The sequence below is a fragment of the Vipera ursinii genome, assembly GCF_947247035.1.
Source record: "Vipera ursinii genome assembly, chromosome: Z".
NCBI classification, from domain to species: Eukaryota; Metazoa; Chordata; class Lepidosauria; order Squamata; family Viperidae; genus Vipera; species Vipera ursinii.
This window is the reverse complement of record NC_139517.1, coordinates 56,031,407-56,051,424: the sequence shown is the minus strand read 5'-3', so window position 1 is coordinate 56,051,424 and position 20,018 is coordinate 56,031,407. Positions and strand designations below refer to the sequence as shown.

General features: G+C 41.4%; 1 protein-coding gene across 4 annotated transcripts in view; it reads left to right on the top strand.

Annotated features, from left to right (window-relative positions):
- EXOC3 (exocyst complex component 3) overlaps positions 1-20,018 on the top strand; it is a 101,711-nt gene that overhangs the window by 27,681 nt on the left and 54,012 nt on the right. For all 4 annotated transcript variants that reach the window (XM_083377084.1, XM_083377085.1, XM_083377087.1 and 1 more), the window contains exons 3-4: positions 9,622-9,841; positions 10,082-10,763. In XM_083377084.1, the coding sequence (XP_083233210.1) occupies positions 9,622-9,841; positions 10,082-10,763 (902 nt within the window). The remainder of the gene's footprint in view (positions 1-9,621; positions 9,842-10,081; positions 10,764-20,018) is intronic.

The window sequence follows — 20,018 nt, the reverse complement described above, 5'->3', positions numbered from 1 at the left end:
AGTCCTTCCACATGCCTCACAACAGCTAGAACCAGAGAATGGGCCTCCAGCCCCAGAGACTTTTGGGTGCAAGAAGTCTCAGGAGGACGACTCATTCATTACAACTGAACCCAAGGTACAAAGATCAACATGGGTAATACATCCCATAGAAGACTAACATATGACCCATCCCCTGACACCCCAGATTCTTGGTGAGCACTTCCCACTCTTTGGGGGACCAAAGAATTTTGGGTGGGGGGAATGTAGCAGAGGTAGGGTGAGCTGAAGCAGTGCTGGGAGATGCCTGAGGGAGGAGTCAGCAAGAGGGCAGAGAAGAGTGGAAAGCTCTGCTGAGGCCCAGGTTGGGGGGATAAGCCTGAGAGAGGAGACAATAGGGAGAAATGGGAGAGCCTTTTATGAGGTAAGCCTGAGGGAGAGAAGGGGATAGGATATGAGAGGCTTCTATGGGGCAAGCCTGAGGGAGTGAAGGGGATAGGATAGGAGAGGCTTCTGTGCGGCAAGCCTGAGGGAATGAAGGGGATAGGATAGAAGAGGCTTCTGTAGGGCAAGCCTGAGGGAGAGAAGGAGATGGAAGAGGAGAGGTTTCTATGGGGCAAGCCTGAGAGAGAGAGAGAGAGAGAGAAAGAGAGAGAGAGAGAGAGAGAGAGAGAGAGAGAGAGAGAGAGGTGGAAGAGGAGGAGGAGGAAGAATAACAACAACAGACCAGCCACCTGAATATTTTCCCTGCACATGACCTGCCTGCTAAGAGAGATTGACCATCACCCCATCCCATGACTTCCCTCTTGGGAGAGACTGACCACCACCCAATCACATGACCAGTCTTCCAAGAGAGACTGACCACCATCTCATCACGTGTTCCAGCCAAGCAGAGGTACCTAAGTGGGGGACCACTGTGGACTGGCAGCGATACCAACATGGCCAGGAGAACCTGTACTCCAGCGGCTCTTTCAGGGGTAGCACTACAAATATAAATAAGAGTAAAAATTGTCTCATAAGAGACAACCAAAAAGGACTTCCGGATGGCAATGCGTCGCCGGAGGCAGCCATTTCTTGGCTGTCAGCCTCGCGGCTCCGTAGAGCCGCCGAAAACAGCGCTGATCAGCTGTTTGGCGGCTCGGAAGCCCCCACCTCGGGAGAAGAGGAGGGGGTGAGTGTCCAGGTAGGGGTAGAGCTCTCCGGGGCCGCCAGAACTTAAAGTTTTGGCGGCGGAAGGATTGAGCCCCCCCGAAGCCTGGGCATGCTCCGGACTGCGAGGCATCTCTGCTACGGGTTTTTTGGAGCAGAACAGGGCGTTTGCAACCATCCCTGCTAGCAAGGAAGAGCCTTTGAGAACGAGGACGCAGGCAGAGCGATGCAGGAGATTTTGGTGAAGATGAGGTGTTGATCTTTAACTCAATGGACTTTGCTGAATCCGTAAGTGAAAGTGCGTAGCTAACAATAGTGGGTGAAAATGGCGGCTATATCTTCTAAAGTTCCTGCTTTGATGCAGCAGTCTTTGGTGAAAACTTCATTGTCCTCTGCATCTGAATCTGTATCAGCCTTCACAGCAAAAGATTTGCAGAATCTGTTGCAAGAGACTATGGGAATGCAAATGCAGCAATTTGTTGAGATAATGGAGAAAAAGTTGGAGGAGAAGTTTACAGAGAAATTAACACAATTGAGAGCAGACATTACATCTGCAATACAAGGCATGGTTAAAAGCATTGAGATTTTGGATAACAGAGTGGAAGATCTTGCTCAAAATGATATTAGACTGGAAGCCAAAATAACAGAAACTGAAAATGTGATAGAGAAAATGGATTATGATTTGATTTCGACACAGTATTATCAGATGGAATTTGCTTTAAGAATTAGAGGTCTGAAAGAAAATCCTAAGGAAAATTTGAAGAAAATGGTTTCTGAGGCTTTGGAAGGGGTGTTGGAGCGACCAGCAGATGAAATAATGCAAGATATAGATAAAATCTTCCGTGTTAATTCGTGGATCGCAAGACAAAGAAAACTACCCAGAGATGTGGTGGTTTACTTTACAAAGAGAATGATTAGAAATGAAGTTATCCAGGCCTCCTACAATATTGATTTTGTAATTGCTGAGCAAAAAGTTCTGATTTTAAAAGAGATCCCTGCAAAAGTTTTAAGAAAAAGGAAGGAATTTGCTTTTTTGACACAAGAATTGAGACGACGTGATATCAAGTTTAGATGGCAAATACCAGTGGGTATGGTGGTGACATATGAAGGTACGAGGTATTGCTTTACCACGGTGATTCAGGCACGTGATTTCTACAGTAATGTTTTAAAAGCAGTCCCCATACCATCTTTGGAATCTACAAAGAAAAAAGGTGAGAGAGAGTCTCAATGTTCCAGAGAGAACCTGCAAGTTGCTGGAGGGTTAACGCAGACAGATGTGAAAGGTGCAGGAGTGGATCAAATTTTATTACCACTGGAGAAGGCCAGAAATGGGAAGAGGCGTGCTGCTTCTGGACGAATGAATCAAGACTGAAGACTTAGTCACATAATTGTAAGAGACAACAATGTAATAAGGATTATGGGAATTGGAATTGCTAGAAGGACTAAATATTTGGGGATATATTTTTTACCCTTATAAAATAATTATGTAATATTTTGTGTTGTTTTAGTTTTAAGATGATTATGAAAAGTTAATTGGGAAGATTTGTAGTAGTGTTTATTGATATTCTGTAGGTTATGATTTGTTATTTGGATGGGAAATTTTAAGCTTGGAAGGTAATGTATGGTATTTTAAGTTGTATAATACATTAGGAGAAGGGAAGGTTGTATAAACCTGGTTTTAGTATGTTGAAGCTTAGTTGGGTACAAGAATATAAATTGTTTTCTTTGTGATTGAAGCTAACTTGTAATATTTTTATGCGTAATATTGGAATAGGTAATAGGATATAAGAATATAAGAATGATGTGATTATATATAAAAAATTTAAGTTTGGAAAGTAATCTATGGTATTTTAAGTTGTATAATACATTAGGATAATATGAATTTAAAGCTTAGTTGGAATGAGGAATAACTTTAGACAATTGACATAAAATGGGTTTATTTGGGATTGTTTTTATTGGGTATTAGATTGAAGTATTATTTTGTATTTGAATAATCACTGATGTGATATATATATGTATGTTTGGAATTTACCTGTATGAGTTAAAGTTTGATAGTTTAAATAGTTTAGGATTGTTTGCATAAGTTAGATTATGATTGTTTGTACTTTTTATACCCTGTGTTTTGGTGTTAGGTTGGAAAGTATTATTTTGTTTTTGTATAATTATTGATATGATATGATATGATATATATATATATATATATATATATATATATATATATATATATATATATATATATATATATATATATATATATATATACATATATATATACATATACATATACATATACATATACATATACATATACATATACATATACATATACATATACATATACATATACATATACATATACATATACATATACATATACATATACATATATATATATATATATATATATATATATATATATATATATATATATATATATATTTGTTTTCTGAGGTTTTCGCGGGTGCCTGTATGTGGATCCTTGGTTTTTCGGGTTTTTCCCCGCGTAGAACTAAAGGTGTAGGCGCAACGTTTCGACGAAATCCCATCCGTCATCATCAGGCTAGTGGTTTCTGCTTCCTTCTTCTGGGAGAAGTATGTGGCTGTTTGTTTTTCTTTTTTAAACTGCCAGAGGGGGTGTGTTCTGTGAGTGGAAGTGTGCTGATTGGGTGGGGATTATGTGTGTTCTGATTGGGTGGGAGTGTGTTTTGAATGGTGGGGGTGTTCTGATTGGGTGGGGGTGTGTTTTGAGTGGATGGGCTGGTCTCAGCTGCCAGCCTTAGACCTGAGCTGGTGAGTTGTGCTGTTTTTGTTTGCCTTCGTGTTTGTGGTGGTGCCATGTTTTTATAGTGGGTGTCAGTTTGCTTATTATGTGGTTTGGAGGGGTTTAAAGTGGCTGATGTTGCAGCTGTAGTTAGGTTTCTGTTTTGTGGTTGTGCCTCTTTATCATTGTGGGTTCGGATTTGCTTTTTGAATAGTTGTGTGGTGGTGATGTCATGTGATGTTATCATGAGTTTGGGTCTGGTATCATTCTTGGTGGTTGGGACTCATCTGTCAATCAAGGCGGGTTTCCAAATAGCTGGTAGGCGAGAGGTATCATCTCGTTTGTTCATGCTGTGGGGGCGTTTTTCTATCTCAATGGCTTCTCTGATTATTCTGTTGTTAAAATGTTCAGTTTTGGCGATAGTTTTGGATTTTTTAAAATCAATTTCATGTCCCATGGCTTCAAAGTGTTGGACCAGGGATGAAGTTTGTTCTCCCTTTCTGAGTGAGTTTTTGTGCTCTTCAATGCGTGCACTTATTCTTCTGTTGGTCTGTCCGATGTATGTGGTGGGGCAGGTGGTGCATGGGATTTCGTATACTCCTTGGTTTTCTAACCCAATTATGTCCTTGGGGTTTCTTAGGATGGTACCCCTCCTCTCCCACAGCAACACATGAAACAAACTGTGCACAACATCTCAGATAGGATTCTCACCAAAGCCGAAACCAACGTCCTGTCTAAAGGATTTAATTTTGCAGTCGCTCCCAAACACATTCCCACGGAAACCATTATATGCGGAGTCGAATCCAGCCTGACCAAAATCAACCCTGATGACGCCAACAAAATCAGACTCGAAGTTACCAACATCCTCTGCACCAGCAAACCACCCAAAAGCAACTTACCCAAAGAGGAACAGACAGCACTACTTAACCTAAAAAAAGACACCAGCATAATCATTCTGCCAGCAGACAAAGGCAACGCCACGGTGGTAATGAACTCATCTGACTACCATACCAAATTATCCAACCTACTCCGAGACTCCACATACAAACTCCTCAAGACAGACCCCACCACCTACCTGGAAAAAACCACAAAATCCAAAATAAAAGCCACCCCCATCAGTGAAGAGATCCAGAAAACAATCATTCCCAGAGAAAAATCATCCAGATGTCCCAAGCTCTATGGTCTGCCCAAGATACACAAAGAAGGAACCCCTCTCAGACCCATAGTCAGCTCCATAGGCTCACCTCTACAAAATCTAGCCAAATTTCTTGCCAAACAACTACAGCCTTACGCAAATTCCATCACCTCACACGTACAAGATTCATTCCAATTCATAGAGATCATAAGTAAACTAAACTTACAGCCCTGTGACCTACTTGTGAGCTTCGATGTCGTATCCCTCTTCACCCAAGTGCCAATCAAAGAAGCCTTGACAGCTATCCTAAATAAATACAACCCCCCAAAACACATCCTAGATCTGACCAACCACTGCCTATCTAACACATACTTCATCTACAATGGACAAAGATACAAACAAATGGAAGGAGCACCCATGGGATCACCCCTTTCACCTGTCATCGCAAACCTCTACATGGAACACTTTGAAACCCTCGCTCTAGAAAAATCCAACCACAAACCCAAACTCTGGCTCAGATACGTAGATGACACCTTCGTAATCTGGCCACATGGCAAAGAAAAACTGGATGACTTCCTCACACACCTCAATAGCCTACACCCCAAAATACAATTCACCATGGAAACAGAAGCTAACAACCAACTTCCCTTCCTTGATGTTTTAGTCTACAAGAAATCCAACGGCTCCCTAGGACACACTATCTACCATAAAAAAACGCACACAAACCACTATCTGAATGCACTCTCACACCACCACCCAGCACAGATCAACTCCGTAGCCAAGACACTCATCTCCAGAACAAAACAACTAGCTGACAAACAACACCTAAAAACCGAACTACACAACCTCACTAATGTACTAACAGCCAATGGATTCCAAAGAAACATGATTACCAGCTTAATCCGAAGAGAGACACCCACAAAAACCCAAGACAGAGAACAAGAAAAAGGCAAAGCCCTCCTCCCATACTTAAAAGGGACCACAGACAGAATCAGCAAAGTCCTCCAAAAACACAACATCAAAACAGCATTCTACACAGACAGAAAAGTATCCACCATCCTAAGAAACCCCAAGGACATAATTGGGTTAGAAAACCAAGGAGTATACGAAATCCCATGCACCACCTGCCCCACCACATACATCGGACAGACCAACAGAAGAATAAGTGCACGCATTGAAGAGCACAAAAACTCACTCAGAAAGGGAGAACAAACTTCATCCCTGGTCCAACACTTTGAAGCCACGGGACATGAAATTGATTTTAAAAAAACCAAAACTATCGCCAAAATTGAACATTTTAACAACAGAATAATCAGAGAAGCCATTGAGATAGAAAAACGCCCCCACAGCATGAACAAACGAGATGATACCTCTCGCCTACCAGCTATTTGGAAACCCGCCTTGATTGACAGACGAGTCCCAACCACCAAGAATGATACCAGACCCAAACTCATGATAACATCACATGACATCACCACCACACAACTATTCAAAAAGCAAATCCGAACCCACAATGATAAAGAGGCACAACCACAAAACAGAAACCTAACTACAGCTGCAACATCAGCCACTTTAAACCCCTCCAAACCACATAATAAGCAAACTGACACCCACTATAAAAACATGGCACCACCACAAACACGAAGGCAAACAAAAACAGCACAACTCACCAGCTCAGGTCTAAGGCTGGCAGCTGAGACCAGCCCATCCACTCAAAACACACCCCCACCCAATCAGAACACCCCCACCATTCAAAACACACTCCCACCCAATCAGAACACACATAATCCCCACCCAATCAGCACACTTCCACTCACAGAACACACCCCCTCTGGCAGTTTAAAAAAGAAAAACAAACAGCCACATACTTCTCCCAGAAGAAGGAAGCAGAAACCACTAGCCTGATGATGACGGATGGGATTTCGTCGAAACGTTGCGCCTACACCTTTAGTTCTACGCGGGGAAAAACCCGAAAAACCAAGGATCCATATATATATATATATATATATATATATATATATATATATATATATATATATATATATATATATATATATATATATATATATATATATATATATATATATATAATGTTTGGAGTTTACCTATATGAGTTAAAGTTCGATAGTTTAAATAGTTTAGGATTGTTTGCGTAAGTTAGATTATGATTGTTTGTATTTTTATACCCTGTATTTTGCTCTGGGAAGTGGGGGGGAAGGGAAAGGGAGGGAGGGGTTGGAGAGGGTTGGGGAGGGGGAAGAGGGTGGGAGGGGAGGGGGTTGGGAGGGGTTTCTTTCTTTTTTTTGGTTTGTTAAAGATAAAATGTATTGTAAAACTTTTTTTTAATAAAAAAAAGAGACAACCAAAAAGCCAAAAAAGGAAGCAAAAAGACCAAAAGATCTCTTCACCAACAATCAACACTCAGATGAGAAGAGGCTAACACCAACCTTATTATTGTTAATAATCACCAATTGTGATTATTGTTAGAACAATAATCAAGAAGTAAACAATACCTGAATCAAGGAGCCATCAAAAGCACTCCCACCGATACCGACAGAGCAAGCTATTATTAAATAAACATAAGAGCAAACCCCCTTCCTTCTAGCACTGATGCTATGTAGTTTGGTAATGAAACATCTGCAAGAAAATCACAAAACGTGTACACCATCATGCCACAATGCCACAGTTTAACCCTGAGCTATAAATATTCTAGTCTATCAGTAATATAAGTGATATTTTATTTTATGAATGAATGAATGAATGAATGAATGAATGAATGAATGAATGAATGAATGAATGAAAATTTATATGGCTGGCAACTCAGTGACTCCGGGAGGCTTACAAAGACAAAAACCTAATATAAAAATAATAAAAGGTGGCCCTGGCAATAACAATAAGTGAAACAAATAAGATACTTGATGGTCTCTATTCCACTCTGGGTTTCCAAGACCCATTTGCAAAACCAGGTTTTGGGGACCTTGTGAAAGAGGCCTGGTGGTCAAAGTGATAACAAATCTTATCTCTGTAGGGTTGATGTTCTATAGGGAGGGAGTCACCATGTGGAAGGCCATTTTTAGTCTCGCTAGAAGTACCTCCTTAGGAGAGGGGACCTGTAACATTCCCTGCCTCCCTGCTCTGGTGGATCAGATAGATGTGACCAGGACAAGATGGTCCTTCAAATAACCTAGTTTCAAGCCATGTAGGATTTTAAAGGTGACAACCAGCATCTTGAATTGGACCTGGAAGCAATGTAGCCACTGTAGCTCCTGCAGGAGAGATAGCACATGTGCACATCTAGGCCTGCACAAAACCATGAAGACCACTGTATTTTGAACCAATTGAAGCTTATAGATACTTTTCAAGAGCAGTCTTATGAAGAGTGCATTGGAGTAGTTAAGAGGGGAGGTAACTAGGGCATGAATGACAGTGAACGGATTGTTGATCCAAGAAAGGGCATAACTGGTGCACAACCTGTTCTTGTGCAAAGGCTTTGAGCTGGAGTCTTGAATCCAGGAGAATTCCCAGATTACACCCCATTCAACACCAGAGATGGCAATTCTCCATGGATCAAAGAACCCAAATTTAGAGCCATTCCGTCTTGCCAGGTTTCCATTTCAGCCTGTTGCTCCTCATCCAGCCCTTAGCCTCCAAGCACTGCAAGAGAGAGGTCATAGTGTCATGTAACTCCCATGGGTCAAGACATATAGCTAGGTGTCATCAGTATATTAATGATATCTCAGCCCATGGTGGCAGATGATTTCACCCAGCAGCTTCATGTAGCTGTTAAACAGAAGTGGAAAAAGTACTGAGCAACACAGGATACCACAAAGCAGGATGAAAGCCAGACCTCTCGCTTCCTATCAACACCAACTGAAAGCAACCATAGAGGAAGAAAGTGACTCAGGACAACCCAGAGGCCCCACTCCCAACCTCCAAAGTGTCTCCAGAAGGATACCATTATCAATGTTATTGAAGACTGCTGAGAGGTCAAGTAGAGTGAGGATGGATGCACCAACCCATTCCTGCCAGAGATCATCAAAAAAACACCACTAATGCTGTTTCTGTTCCATAACCAGGCCTGAGCTCTGCCTGGAAAGATAATCTATTTCATCTAGGAACTTCTGGAGCTGCTTTTCAACCATCTTCTCAACAACCTTCCCCAGAAAGGAAAATTCAAATGAATTGTTCTAACAACTTCTCCTTTAATAATATTCCATTAAAAAGGTTAAGCTATTTGTGTTGTACATTGAGACATTTTATATTTCAGTGGAAAAAATATATACATAACTCAGATTGAACTGTGAAATCCATGGTGCTCTCTGGGCTTAGTTGTTTTCTTGTAGACATTTCGTTACCCAACTTCAACTGCATTGAGGATACTATCTAGTTGGGTAACAAAATGTCTGCAAGCAAAAAATCAAGCTCATAGAGTACCAAGGACCCCATGTTTCTACATTTAAACATAGAACCTACCTCGATTTTATTAAGCTTCAATGTTTTATTAATAAGATTGTCTTTTATGTAAGAATAAATATTTTGAGCATGTTAGGTATTTATTGCTATTATGGAGTAAATTAACTGTCAAACTTGGACTTTTTAGGCTGCAATTCAGTCACAACTTGATGGAGTTCGAACTGGTTTAAGCCAGCTGCACACTGCATTGCATGATGTCAAGAACATACAGCAGTCTTTAGTTGATGTCAATAAAGATTGGCGGCAGAGTATCAACACCATAGAAAATCTCAAAGATGTTAAAGATGCTGTAGTTCAACATAGTCAACTGGCAGCTGCTGTAGAAAACCTCAAAAATATATTCTCAGGTATGACTTCTAAAATATCTCATATACTGACAGTACAAAGAGTTGTGTAGTATTAGTATGAATTTATATGTTAATATTTAATGTAATGTAATGTAATTTAATGTAATGCAGCTGTGTCATGCAGCTACAATTCCGAAACTAAGTTTGTGTCATGCAGCTGTGTCATGCAGCTACAGTTCCGAAACTAAGTTTGTGGGAAATAATACGACTTAAATCTATGGTTTCTCTTTTTCTTCTCAGTCCCAGAGATAGTCCGGGAAACTCAAGACTTGATTGAGCAAGGACAATTATTGCAAGCCCATCGAAAGTTGATGGATTTGGAGTGCTCCCGAGATGATCTTATGTATGAACAATATCGCATGGATAGCAAGAATACCCATGATATGAACCTAATTGATAGCTATTTTGGACATATGCAGAAACTTTCCGAAGAACTGGCCAAGCAACTCTGGATGGTCATTCAAAGGTCTCTAGTCACTGTCCGCAGAGATCCAACCTTGCTTGTTTCAGTTGTGAGAATAATTGAGAGAGAAGAAAAGATAGATCGGCGTATGTTAGATCGGAAAAAGCAAACTGGATTCATCCCCCCTGGGAGACCTAAGAAGTGGAAAGAAAAAATGTTTAATGTCCTGGATCGAACTGTTATTACCAGGATTGAAGGGACTCAAGCTGACACTCGAGAGTCTGACAAAATGTGGCTTGTTCGCCATCTGGAAATAATTCGAAAATATGTTCTTGATGATCTTTTGGTGGCTAAAAATCTTATGGATCAGTGTTTTCCTCCGCATTATGAAATTTTCAAGAGATTGCTGTGTATGTATCACCAGGCATTGTCTTTACGTATGCAGGACCTGGCTTCAGAAGATTTAGAGGCAAATGAAATTGTTAGCCTTTTGACTTGGGTTTTAAATACTTATAAAAGGTAAGGATGTTATTATTTATGGCTAGTAGTAGGAGGAACTATGTGATTTTAATAAATTTTGTCAAGTCCCATATATCCAGCAAGGTCAAAGATAGCAAGAATGACAAGCCTTTCAAAGAGCTGTCTTTAATGATAGGTTGAGGTCAATATAGAATCTTCTAAAAAATAAGAAAGTTCTTTGGTTATACTGAGTTTATTAAAAGAGAATTATGAGGGCAATTTGGAAATAAACCTCTCTTTGGTTATCAGTGATAGACACTCGCAGATACAGAACATTTATTATACACATTAAAAAACTACAACATTACATTACTTTTTGATATAATCATTCAATTTGAGGCACTTGTCATAATACTGTCAGTAGTAGTAGTAGTAGTAGTAGTAGTAGTAGTAGTTGCTCAGTGCCAAATCTGGGCTATGGGGGGTGATCAAAAACATCCCAACAGAACTGCTTCTTGGGTATGTCTAGTGGTGTGCGGGTGAGCATTATTGTGAACCAACACCACACCAGAAGTCAGCATGCCCCAACGCTTATTACGGATGGCTTGTCTGAGTTTTCGTAGTGTTTCACAGTAGACTTCTTAACTGATGGTCAAATCACGCTCCATGAACTTCACTAGCAGTACTCCTTTGGCATTTTCACATTTGGCAGCACCACTTCAGGTGGGGCACTAATTTTGGCTGATGGGGTCCAGGAGAAGAATTTTCTCTGCCCATGACTCCTGCCCTTTGGAACATCTTACCTCCTCAGGTGAAATTGGTTCCTACCCCCTATGGCTTTCTGTAAGAGTCTGAAAACATGGCTCTACCAGATGGCTTGGGGCAGTTATTATACTGGAGGTAATTTGATGAATTAAGAGAAAATCCTACCTCCCCCCACCCTTGCATCCTGATCAATCTCTCCCATCTTTTACTGTAACTGCATTTGGATTGTAATTTTATTTTTAGACATAGTTCTCTTTTATAATTTTATTTTAATATTGTGAGCTGCCCAGAGTTGCTTTAAAGCTAGATGGGTAGCAAACAAATTTAATAAATAAATAAATATTTCTTTAGTTAAGGTGTTCCTTAAAATAATAAAGTCTTTATTGATTAGCCCTTGGGCCATATCAAAGTGCAAAGTTCCAGCAACAAATTGTTACTAAAATTTGATAAAAGCAATTTAAAATGGAATTTGATAAAATACAATTTAAAATGGAATTAGAATAAAATATGGTTTAAAATGAAATGGTAATAAAATACAATCTAAAATGAAATTGTAATAATGTACAATAATTTAAGATATAGATAAAATATGATAAAATTATATTTCAGAGTCACCCTTGCAATCTACCCCAATCAGTCCCACGTATGCATATCTCAACCGAACCATTTTGTTTAAGTACTGTGCTACATTAAATGTTATTTTCAAGTTCTGGCCGGATATAAGGTAAGTTATTTTGATATGGGGATCCCAATGGGTCATTCGTTTGGTATATAGACCAAGACACCTGTCTCTCACCCTCTTATACAGGCAACAGTCAAGTAGGATGTGAGCCAGGTCTTCTACCTCTGCTGCTCCGCAAATGCAGAGATACTCATTGTAGGGTATAGCATGAAATCTCCCATATCTGACCATTGTGTCAAGCTGTTCGAATCTCGCTCGTGTAAATATCTCCCTAAGATGTTTTGGGAGTTGTAACTTCAAATAACTGTCTACTTGAAATGTATGCTTGTATTTACTCAGCCATTTCAAGTTACCCACCTTACTAAGGATAGCTATATCAGTTTGTGCTTCTATATCCTTAATTCTTTGGACAACTCTTTTTTTTTGGATTGTTCTCCTGTTACGCAAGAGACAGGAAGGCCACAGCTTCTTACAAAGTTTGGTGATCCATGAGATTTGTGATTGTAGTTTTATTTGCTCTAGTAGGCATAACTTGGGGAGTCTATCAGTCTCCATTTCATTAACTTTGCACCAGTAGTTATAAGCTCTAATTTTAGATAATGCATGAATTGTATGAATTCCCAATTCATCTCTAACAACTGCAACAGATGTTCTTGGATCTACACCCATAATATATCTCAAATGCTGGGACTGTGTTTGTTCTAGGACTGTGGTTGAGTAAAGACCCCAAATTTCTGCTCCATACAAGAGCATTGTGGTAACCTTAGCCTTATAAACCTTGATTAATGGGGCTAGGGACGCTGGGTAACTATGGTTCTTTAGTTTGAGCAGTAAATTCAAATGGGCTTTTGCTCTAAATGTACTCCGTTGATGATGGCAGGCCCAAGATCCAGTCTTGGAAAAAGTTAACGCCCAAATATAAAAAGGTGTTAACCTGTTCAATTGGTTCACCATCTAATTGCCACTTATGTCTCTGATGGTTTCTTCCAAACACCATTATTTTTTATTTAGATTTCCTAATGATTAGGGAGTTATCCTGGCAATAAGAGCTGAATCTTCTTAATAGCCTACGTAATCCTACTTGTGAGTATGATAATAAAATCATATCATCAGCATAAAGCAAGCTGTTACAGTAAGTATTTAGGATCATCGGCATGTGTACCATGGTATCCTTCATTAACCCTGGCAAGTCATTGATGTATAAATTAAATAATAATGGGGCCATGATACACCCTTGCCTTATACCTTTATTTGTGTGAATCCTGTTAGGGCCCCATTAACCCCATACCGCACCCTCAAACAGGTACTTGTGTAAAGGGCTTTAATCAAAGCCAGGAGTCTGGGTTCTATTTTAAGAGATGTCAATTTACTCCATAGTACGTCTCTATTTACCATATCAAATGCTGCTGTAAGGTCTATAAAAGCAGCAAACAGGGGTCTCTTCTTATAGGCATATTTGGCAATTAGATGGTTCAAGACAAAGCAGTTATCAATAGTAGATCTGTTTTGTCTAAAACCTGCTTGTTCTTCTGTGAGGATGTTGTTTTCCTCTACCCAGATTTCAGTTCTGTTTATTTTTGCTACAATGTCAATCAGGCTGATGGGCCTGTAATTACTAGGATCCTTTTCATTCCGTTTTTTATATATGGGGACAATATTGCCATCTTCCACCCATCTGGTATATGGCAGGTGTCATTTATGTGTGTAAAAAGACCTGCTAATACAGGGCCCCACCAATTGGGAAATTTCTTAAATAATTCTGCTGGTAAAAAATCCTCACCTGGGGCTTTATTGCTCTTTAAGCTTTTAATAATGGACTGTATCTCCTTTTCTGAGACTGGTGGCCGGGGGGGGGCAGTTCTAGGGTTTACTAAATCACTGTCTAAAAATAGTTTCTTTACCAGTTTGGTGGGAGCAAACAAGCACTGATAATAATTCTCCCAGTCCTCAGCAGAGATTGGTATGTTAAACGCAAATCTCTGTTCCTTCAGGATACCTACTACAGAGTGCCAAAATAATACTGAGTTATGACTTCTGGCAGCCAACTCGAGTTCTGACCAGATTGAAATGGCAAAACCTTTTTTCTTTAATGTTATAGTTTTTTATATTCCCTTCTTGTGTGCAGCATCTTAGCTTGTATATGGACAGTAGGATTCCTCTGGGCAAGCCTCATGGCTGCCTTCAATTTCTTTTTCAGTCGCTGGCAATCAGGATCAAACCAGTGAGGTCTACCCACTCAGGCTCTTTTTGTAGCAGGTTTAGCTGTTAGGTGTTTCTTCAGTATGTTACAGAGATTGGAGAATGCATTGAAGGTGGACATCCAGTCAGTAGTAGATGACTGGATTGTTCTAGCCCACTTAGTGGCATTCTCTGTTTTAACGCATTCTAATATTGCCTTAGTATCAACTTTGGCCCAAATTAACCTTTTATTTTGGGTCACCTCTACCTTTTTGGTGAGCCAACTGTCAGCCATGTTATCTGGTCTTAAATCTGAGCGGCCTCACAATATCACGCTTACAGGCTGATGGTCGCTATTGTCGCTAAGATGTACTATGACCTCCAAAAAGAGGTCAGCCTTATCTGTAGACCAGACATGTCAAACACAAGGCCCGGGGGCTAGATCCATCCCGCAAAGTGGTTTCATGTGGCCCATGAAGCCATCCTGGAAACAGTGAGGGAACGGCCCCCACTGTCTTGGCCCTGGCCCAGAGACCCTCCTTCTGCCAGAGACCCTCAGATCTGTCCCACTCCTGCCCAGGCCCCCATAGGTACCCTTGATGCGAACGATGTAGAGTTGGCCATGCCCACCCAGTAGGCCATACACACTCTAGCCACACCCACCCAGTAGGCCACACCCACTCAGGCCATACCCACCCGGCCCCCTGAGGGCAACCGCAATGCTGATGTGGCCCTCAATGAAATTGAGTTTGACACCCCTGCTCTAGACACACAAAAGAGATCTAGTACGCTACTTGAATTGGTCGAGTGGTATGTATAAGAGCAGGGCTTTTTTTCTCATAGAATGCTCAGAACGGCGTTCCGGCACCTTTTTTTGGGGAAAAAAACCCTTTTCAACAAGCTGTGTAGCAATTCCTATTGGCTTTCAAAATCCAATAGAGGGAGCTCTATTGGATTTTGAAAGCCAATTGCTGCTGACACCGCCAAAAAACCCGGCCAGAAAACTTTGCACAAAGAAGTTGTCTGCAGCGAAGGCTAGTTGTCAGGAACTTTGCACCTTTCCCTGGTGTCCAACTACACCATCTCAACTGGGTAAGTAAGAAAGGGCAAGGAGTGGGAGGTGGGTTTTGCAGAGTGCATGTGCACTTCTTCCTTATGCTCACCTGTCAGCCAGGCTGGTGGCCTACCCGGTGCTGGACCTGGGGGGTAGTTAGCGTGTGTCTCCGAACTACCGTATTTTTCAGACCATAAGACGCACTTCTTTTCCCCAAAAGTGGTGGGGAAAACGAGGGTGCGTCTTATGGTCCGAAGGTGATCCATATGGCCAGCCCCAACCTCTGCAAGTGGAAAGCAAGGGAGATTGCCAGGAGCACGAATCGGCACATGCTGAGAAACACTGATCTTGCGCTCCTGCAATCTCCCTCGCTCGGTTTCAGCTTCCCTTGCTACAAGAGAAAGCAGGCTGAAATGGAGCAAGGGAGATTGCCAGAAATGAGAATCGGCCGATCTTGCTCGTGCTGCTGCAATCTCCCTCGCTCGCTTTCAGCCTGCTTTCTCTTGTAGCAAGGGAAGCTGAAACCGAGCAAGGGAGATTGCAAGAGCGCGAGATCAGCCGATTCGCATTTCTGGCAATCTCCCTCGCTCCGTTTCAGCTTGCTTTCTGCAAGAGAAAGCCAGGCCGCAGGGCCGCCTCCACGGGTATTGCTCTAATGCAGAGAGGGAAGGACAAAGAGGGAGGGAAGGAAGGAAGGAAGGAAAGAAGGAAGGGACAATGGGAGAGGGAGGGAGAAAGAGAGAGGGGGGGAGAGAGAGAAAGAAAGAAATAGGGAGGGAGAGAAAGGGAGAGAAGGAGAAAGGGAGAGAAATAGAGGGAGAGAAAGAGGGATAGGGAAAGAGAGAGGGAGAGAAAGAAAGGGAGAGAGGGAGAGAGAAGGAGAAAGAAAGGGAGGGAAATAGAGGGAGAGAGAAAGGGAGAAATAGAGGGAAAGAGAAAAATAGGGAGAGAAAGGGAGATGGAGAGAAAGGGAGAGAGAGAGAAAGAGGGAGAGAGAGGAGAAAGAGGGAGGGGGAGAGAGGGAGAGAAAGAGAATGAGAGAGAGAAATTAAATTAGTAACATAATTGTTAAGTGAATCTGGTTTCCCCACTAACTTTGCTTCTCAGAAGGTTGCAAAAGGCGATCACATGACCCTGGAACAATGTGACCATCATAAATATGAATCGATTGCCAAGTATCCGAATGTAAATCACATGACCCTGTGCACATGCAACAGTCATAAGTGTTAAAAATGGTCATAAGTCACTTTTTTCAGTGCTGTCGTAACTTTGAACAGTCACTAAGTGAATCATTGTAAGTCAAGGACTACCTGTACTTTATCATTTTTTTCCCCTTTTTTTGGGGGGGTCGAGTTTTTGACACCTTGCTGGGCAACGTGGTACTCGGACATTGCCTTGTCCTAAAAGTGGTACAATGGATGAAAAGGTTGAAAAGCCCTGTTTTAGTATGGTACTATTTGGTTCAGAATATTTTTTCTTGTTTTCCTGCTCTAAAAACTGGGTGCGTCTTATGGTCTGAAAAGTACGGTATATCCACGTTGGTCTTTCCGGCTGTGGCTTCCTTGTGTGATGAAACCCAGACACGGAGCTGCAGCTGGCATTGTTGCTAAAGGGGGACCAAATGGGCAGCGCAGCTGAACCCCAGGGGCTGGGGAGGGGGCTCAGGGAGGCAGCCCGGGGTGTCTGTGTCAGACACCTTGCAGCCCTGCAGCCCATAAATAGCCACAATGTCCAGAAAGTCCCCCAGCGGGTGTTCAGCTTCCTTCGCATGGTGGGGAAGGCAGGGGGCTTGGCTTGCTGTAGACCAGGCTGCTGCAGGGTGCCACCGCAGCCCCCATCATGCAGCCACTGCCCGGGGCCAGCCCTGGCTGGCCGGCGGTACCGTGGAGTGTGTTGGCCTAGCCAGTGCAGGCGGGCATCCAACCGAGAGGCACCGATGGCCCTGGCAGGCAAGCAGAGGAGTGTCCGCCAGGCTCCCGGCTGCCCCAGCTCTTCTGCCCCGGCCGCTATTTGTAGTCCGGGTAATTGAGCATGTGGTGCACCCAGAGCTGCTTGGTATCATCGATGAAGGGCTGCTTCTGGGCGGCACGAGACGCTGCCAAGCAGCGCTCAGCCGCTTGGAGAGCTCTGAGTTGTGCAGCCAGAGCTGCTCTTGCGCGATCCGCCACCGCTGCGCGCACAACCAGACATGATGGCGTTCCATGGGCCGCTTCACCTTCTCTGGCTGGGCTGTCCAGGGCAGCGGCGGGAATGGCCCACCGCTCAGCCGCTGGCGGGCACCTCCAGGGTGTAGAAGCCCGCGAACATTTCCCCCCCCGGTCAGGGAGGGCGCAACTAGAGAGCCTCTAGAGGTCCCTTGGCTGGAGCAGCCGGCAGCAAGCGAGCCGCAGAATGTGGGTCCCAATTTCTACTTTCCAAGGTCAAGAAGACAGTGAAAAACAAACTAGTTCTTGCCTTGCTCAGCAGTGCAGGTTGATCCCTTTCCATCGTCCCACCCTTCCTTTCCTCACACAGCCTGTTACTTGACCACAAAGAGCTGCTGCCCAGCACATTAGATCACAATAAATTACTGGTTGACCTCTACCTTCTGGAGTGTTCAGTTTCTAATTTTATGGCCTGTATCAATCAGATTATTGAATGGTGTCTGAAATGCAGCCATCTAACACAGAAATCCAAGCCACATGGAGTGGAGCCTTAAGAGCCAGACTAGAGTTTACAGATGCTCACTTTTCATAAAGTAAATCCTTGGCCAGGAGGCAGAATCATGTATCTCCTTCCTTGTGATCAGAGTTACTGATAAAACACACTATGCAAATACACAGATCTGGGTCAGTAAAGAATACATATAGATAGTCTGACAGTATTTCTTATTTCTTTGAATCCACAACTAATCTTTGAATTGGACAGCATATCATATACCTGTGTCTGATATTATTACAGAGTTATAAAATAGACTGCTGTCACTAAATAATTATATGAGATTCTAGATCTATCAGCCCAGTTCATCGCAGGTCTGAACTCCCATGCAGTGAAAAGGAGAGGGGTTGCAACTTCTGTTTGTAGTTATCCACGTTTCTGCACACTGAAATAATCGGCCATCGTACAAATACAGAGCCTATCATGCTTTTATATTTATATATGGAACAGATACATTACCTGAAATTTTTGGAATGTGTAAAAAATTTGAACCAGCCCAGAAACTCATTTCCCATTGTTTGTGTATATAGAAAGTAAACCCTGAAATAGATTTGGAAAGAGTAAGGACTTTGATTAAATGGAAATGTTGCTAAGCATAGAACTGTTGAGTTAATTTGCAGCTGTTTCTGCTTTCTTTTTATGTGCTTATGATTTTAAATCACATTTTAAAATCAGCCAAATCAGGAATAAGATTGTGACTGAAAGAATACTAATTCTGAAATATAGTAAATATCTTTAACAAGTAACGTTAAATTTAGCTTTAGTGTAATTTGCTTATTTACTGTAGCTAATTTGAAATTATATTTCTAAAACATTGGTTTGGATCATTGGAAAGAAAAAAGATTTAATATTTATGATTCAAAAATATAAATATGTGAGAAACATGTTTTTAAAGACCTTTGCAGCTTGTTCTCATATATATCTTGCCACAAAGGAATAACTAAAATTATGAAATTTAGAATCTACCAAGCTTTCCTCCCATGGACAGAAGACAATCCATGGCAAATGTGAATCAGTAATCCATAGTTTAGCAGCAATAATAAATCTAATTATGCTATGCATATTTAAGTTAGCCAAACCCTGGAGCAGTGGTAGCAATCTTCTATTACAATGGCAAGCCCTTTAAGATTATATTTTTAAAGAAACAATGGAACCCCTGGCAGAGGCACTGGAAATATAACTTGTTAAGTGTAAAAGAAATGAATGTCAACTTCCATGCATTCCCTCAACTTCAATGTTCGCTACTAAAAAACTAGGAAACTTTAAAAGAAACTATAATTGTAGAACTAGTTTTTTTTTACTTTTTTATTTTTAGTGTAAAAGTGTGACACCAAATTAAAACATGAAAAAAATCACCAATTACTTTTCAACAACCTGTCCTGCTAACAAAAAGGCCAGAATATTAACAGGCATAACAGAACACACAGAAATGACAATGCCTGTTAATATATCTGATCTTGATAAGCAGAGCCAAACCGCAAATGACTGGCCAGATGGCTGGACCTATGAGCAAAAAAAAGATTTTTGCTTGAAGAATGACTGGCTCTATGCTTGTAACATGAAACTTGGCTGTACGCCTTGTAAAAAAGTTGGAACTCTTGGTGTTGAGTCAAAAATGGGTATGAAACTTTCCAAAGAATGGATTAACAATGAGATAACCTATTCTGGCACAGATAGGAAGCAACAGTTGACCTCACTTCGGGGAAAATAATTGATCACAGAGAATCTGCTGCACATAAAGCAGCATTAAAAATAGTTGCTGAAAGCGAAAAAATGACTATTGAGAATGTTTTTTTAACGTCATTATCTTGTGAAAAAATAAGAACTGGAAAAAAATTTCGAACTGGATATAAAGTAGCAAAGGAAAATCAATCATTCCATCATTTTGAAAATGAAATTGATCTGCAAGAACAGAACGGAATTGATTTGGGTCGTATTC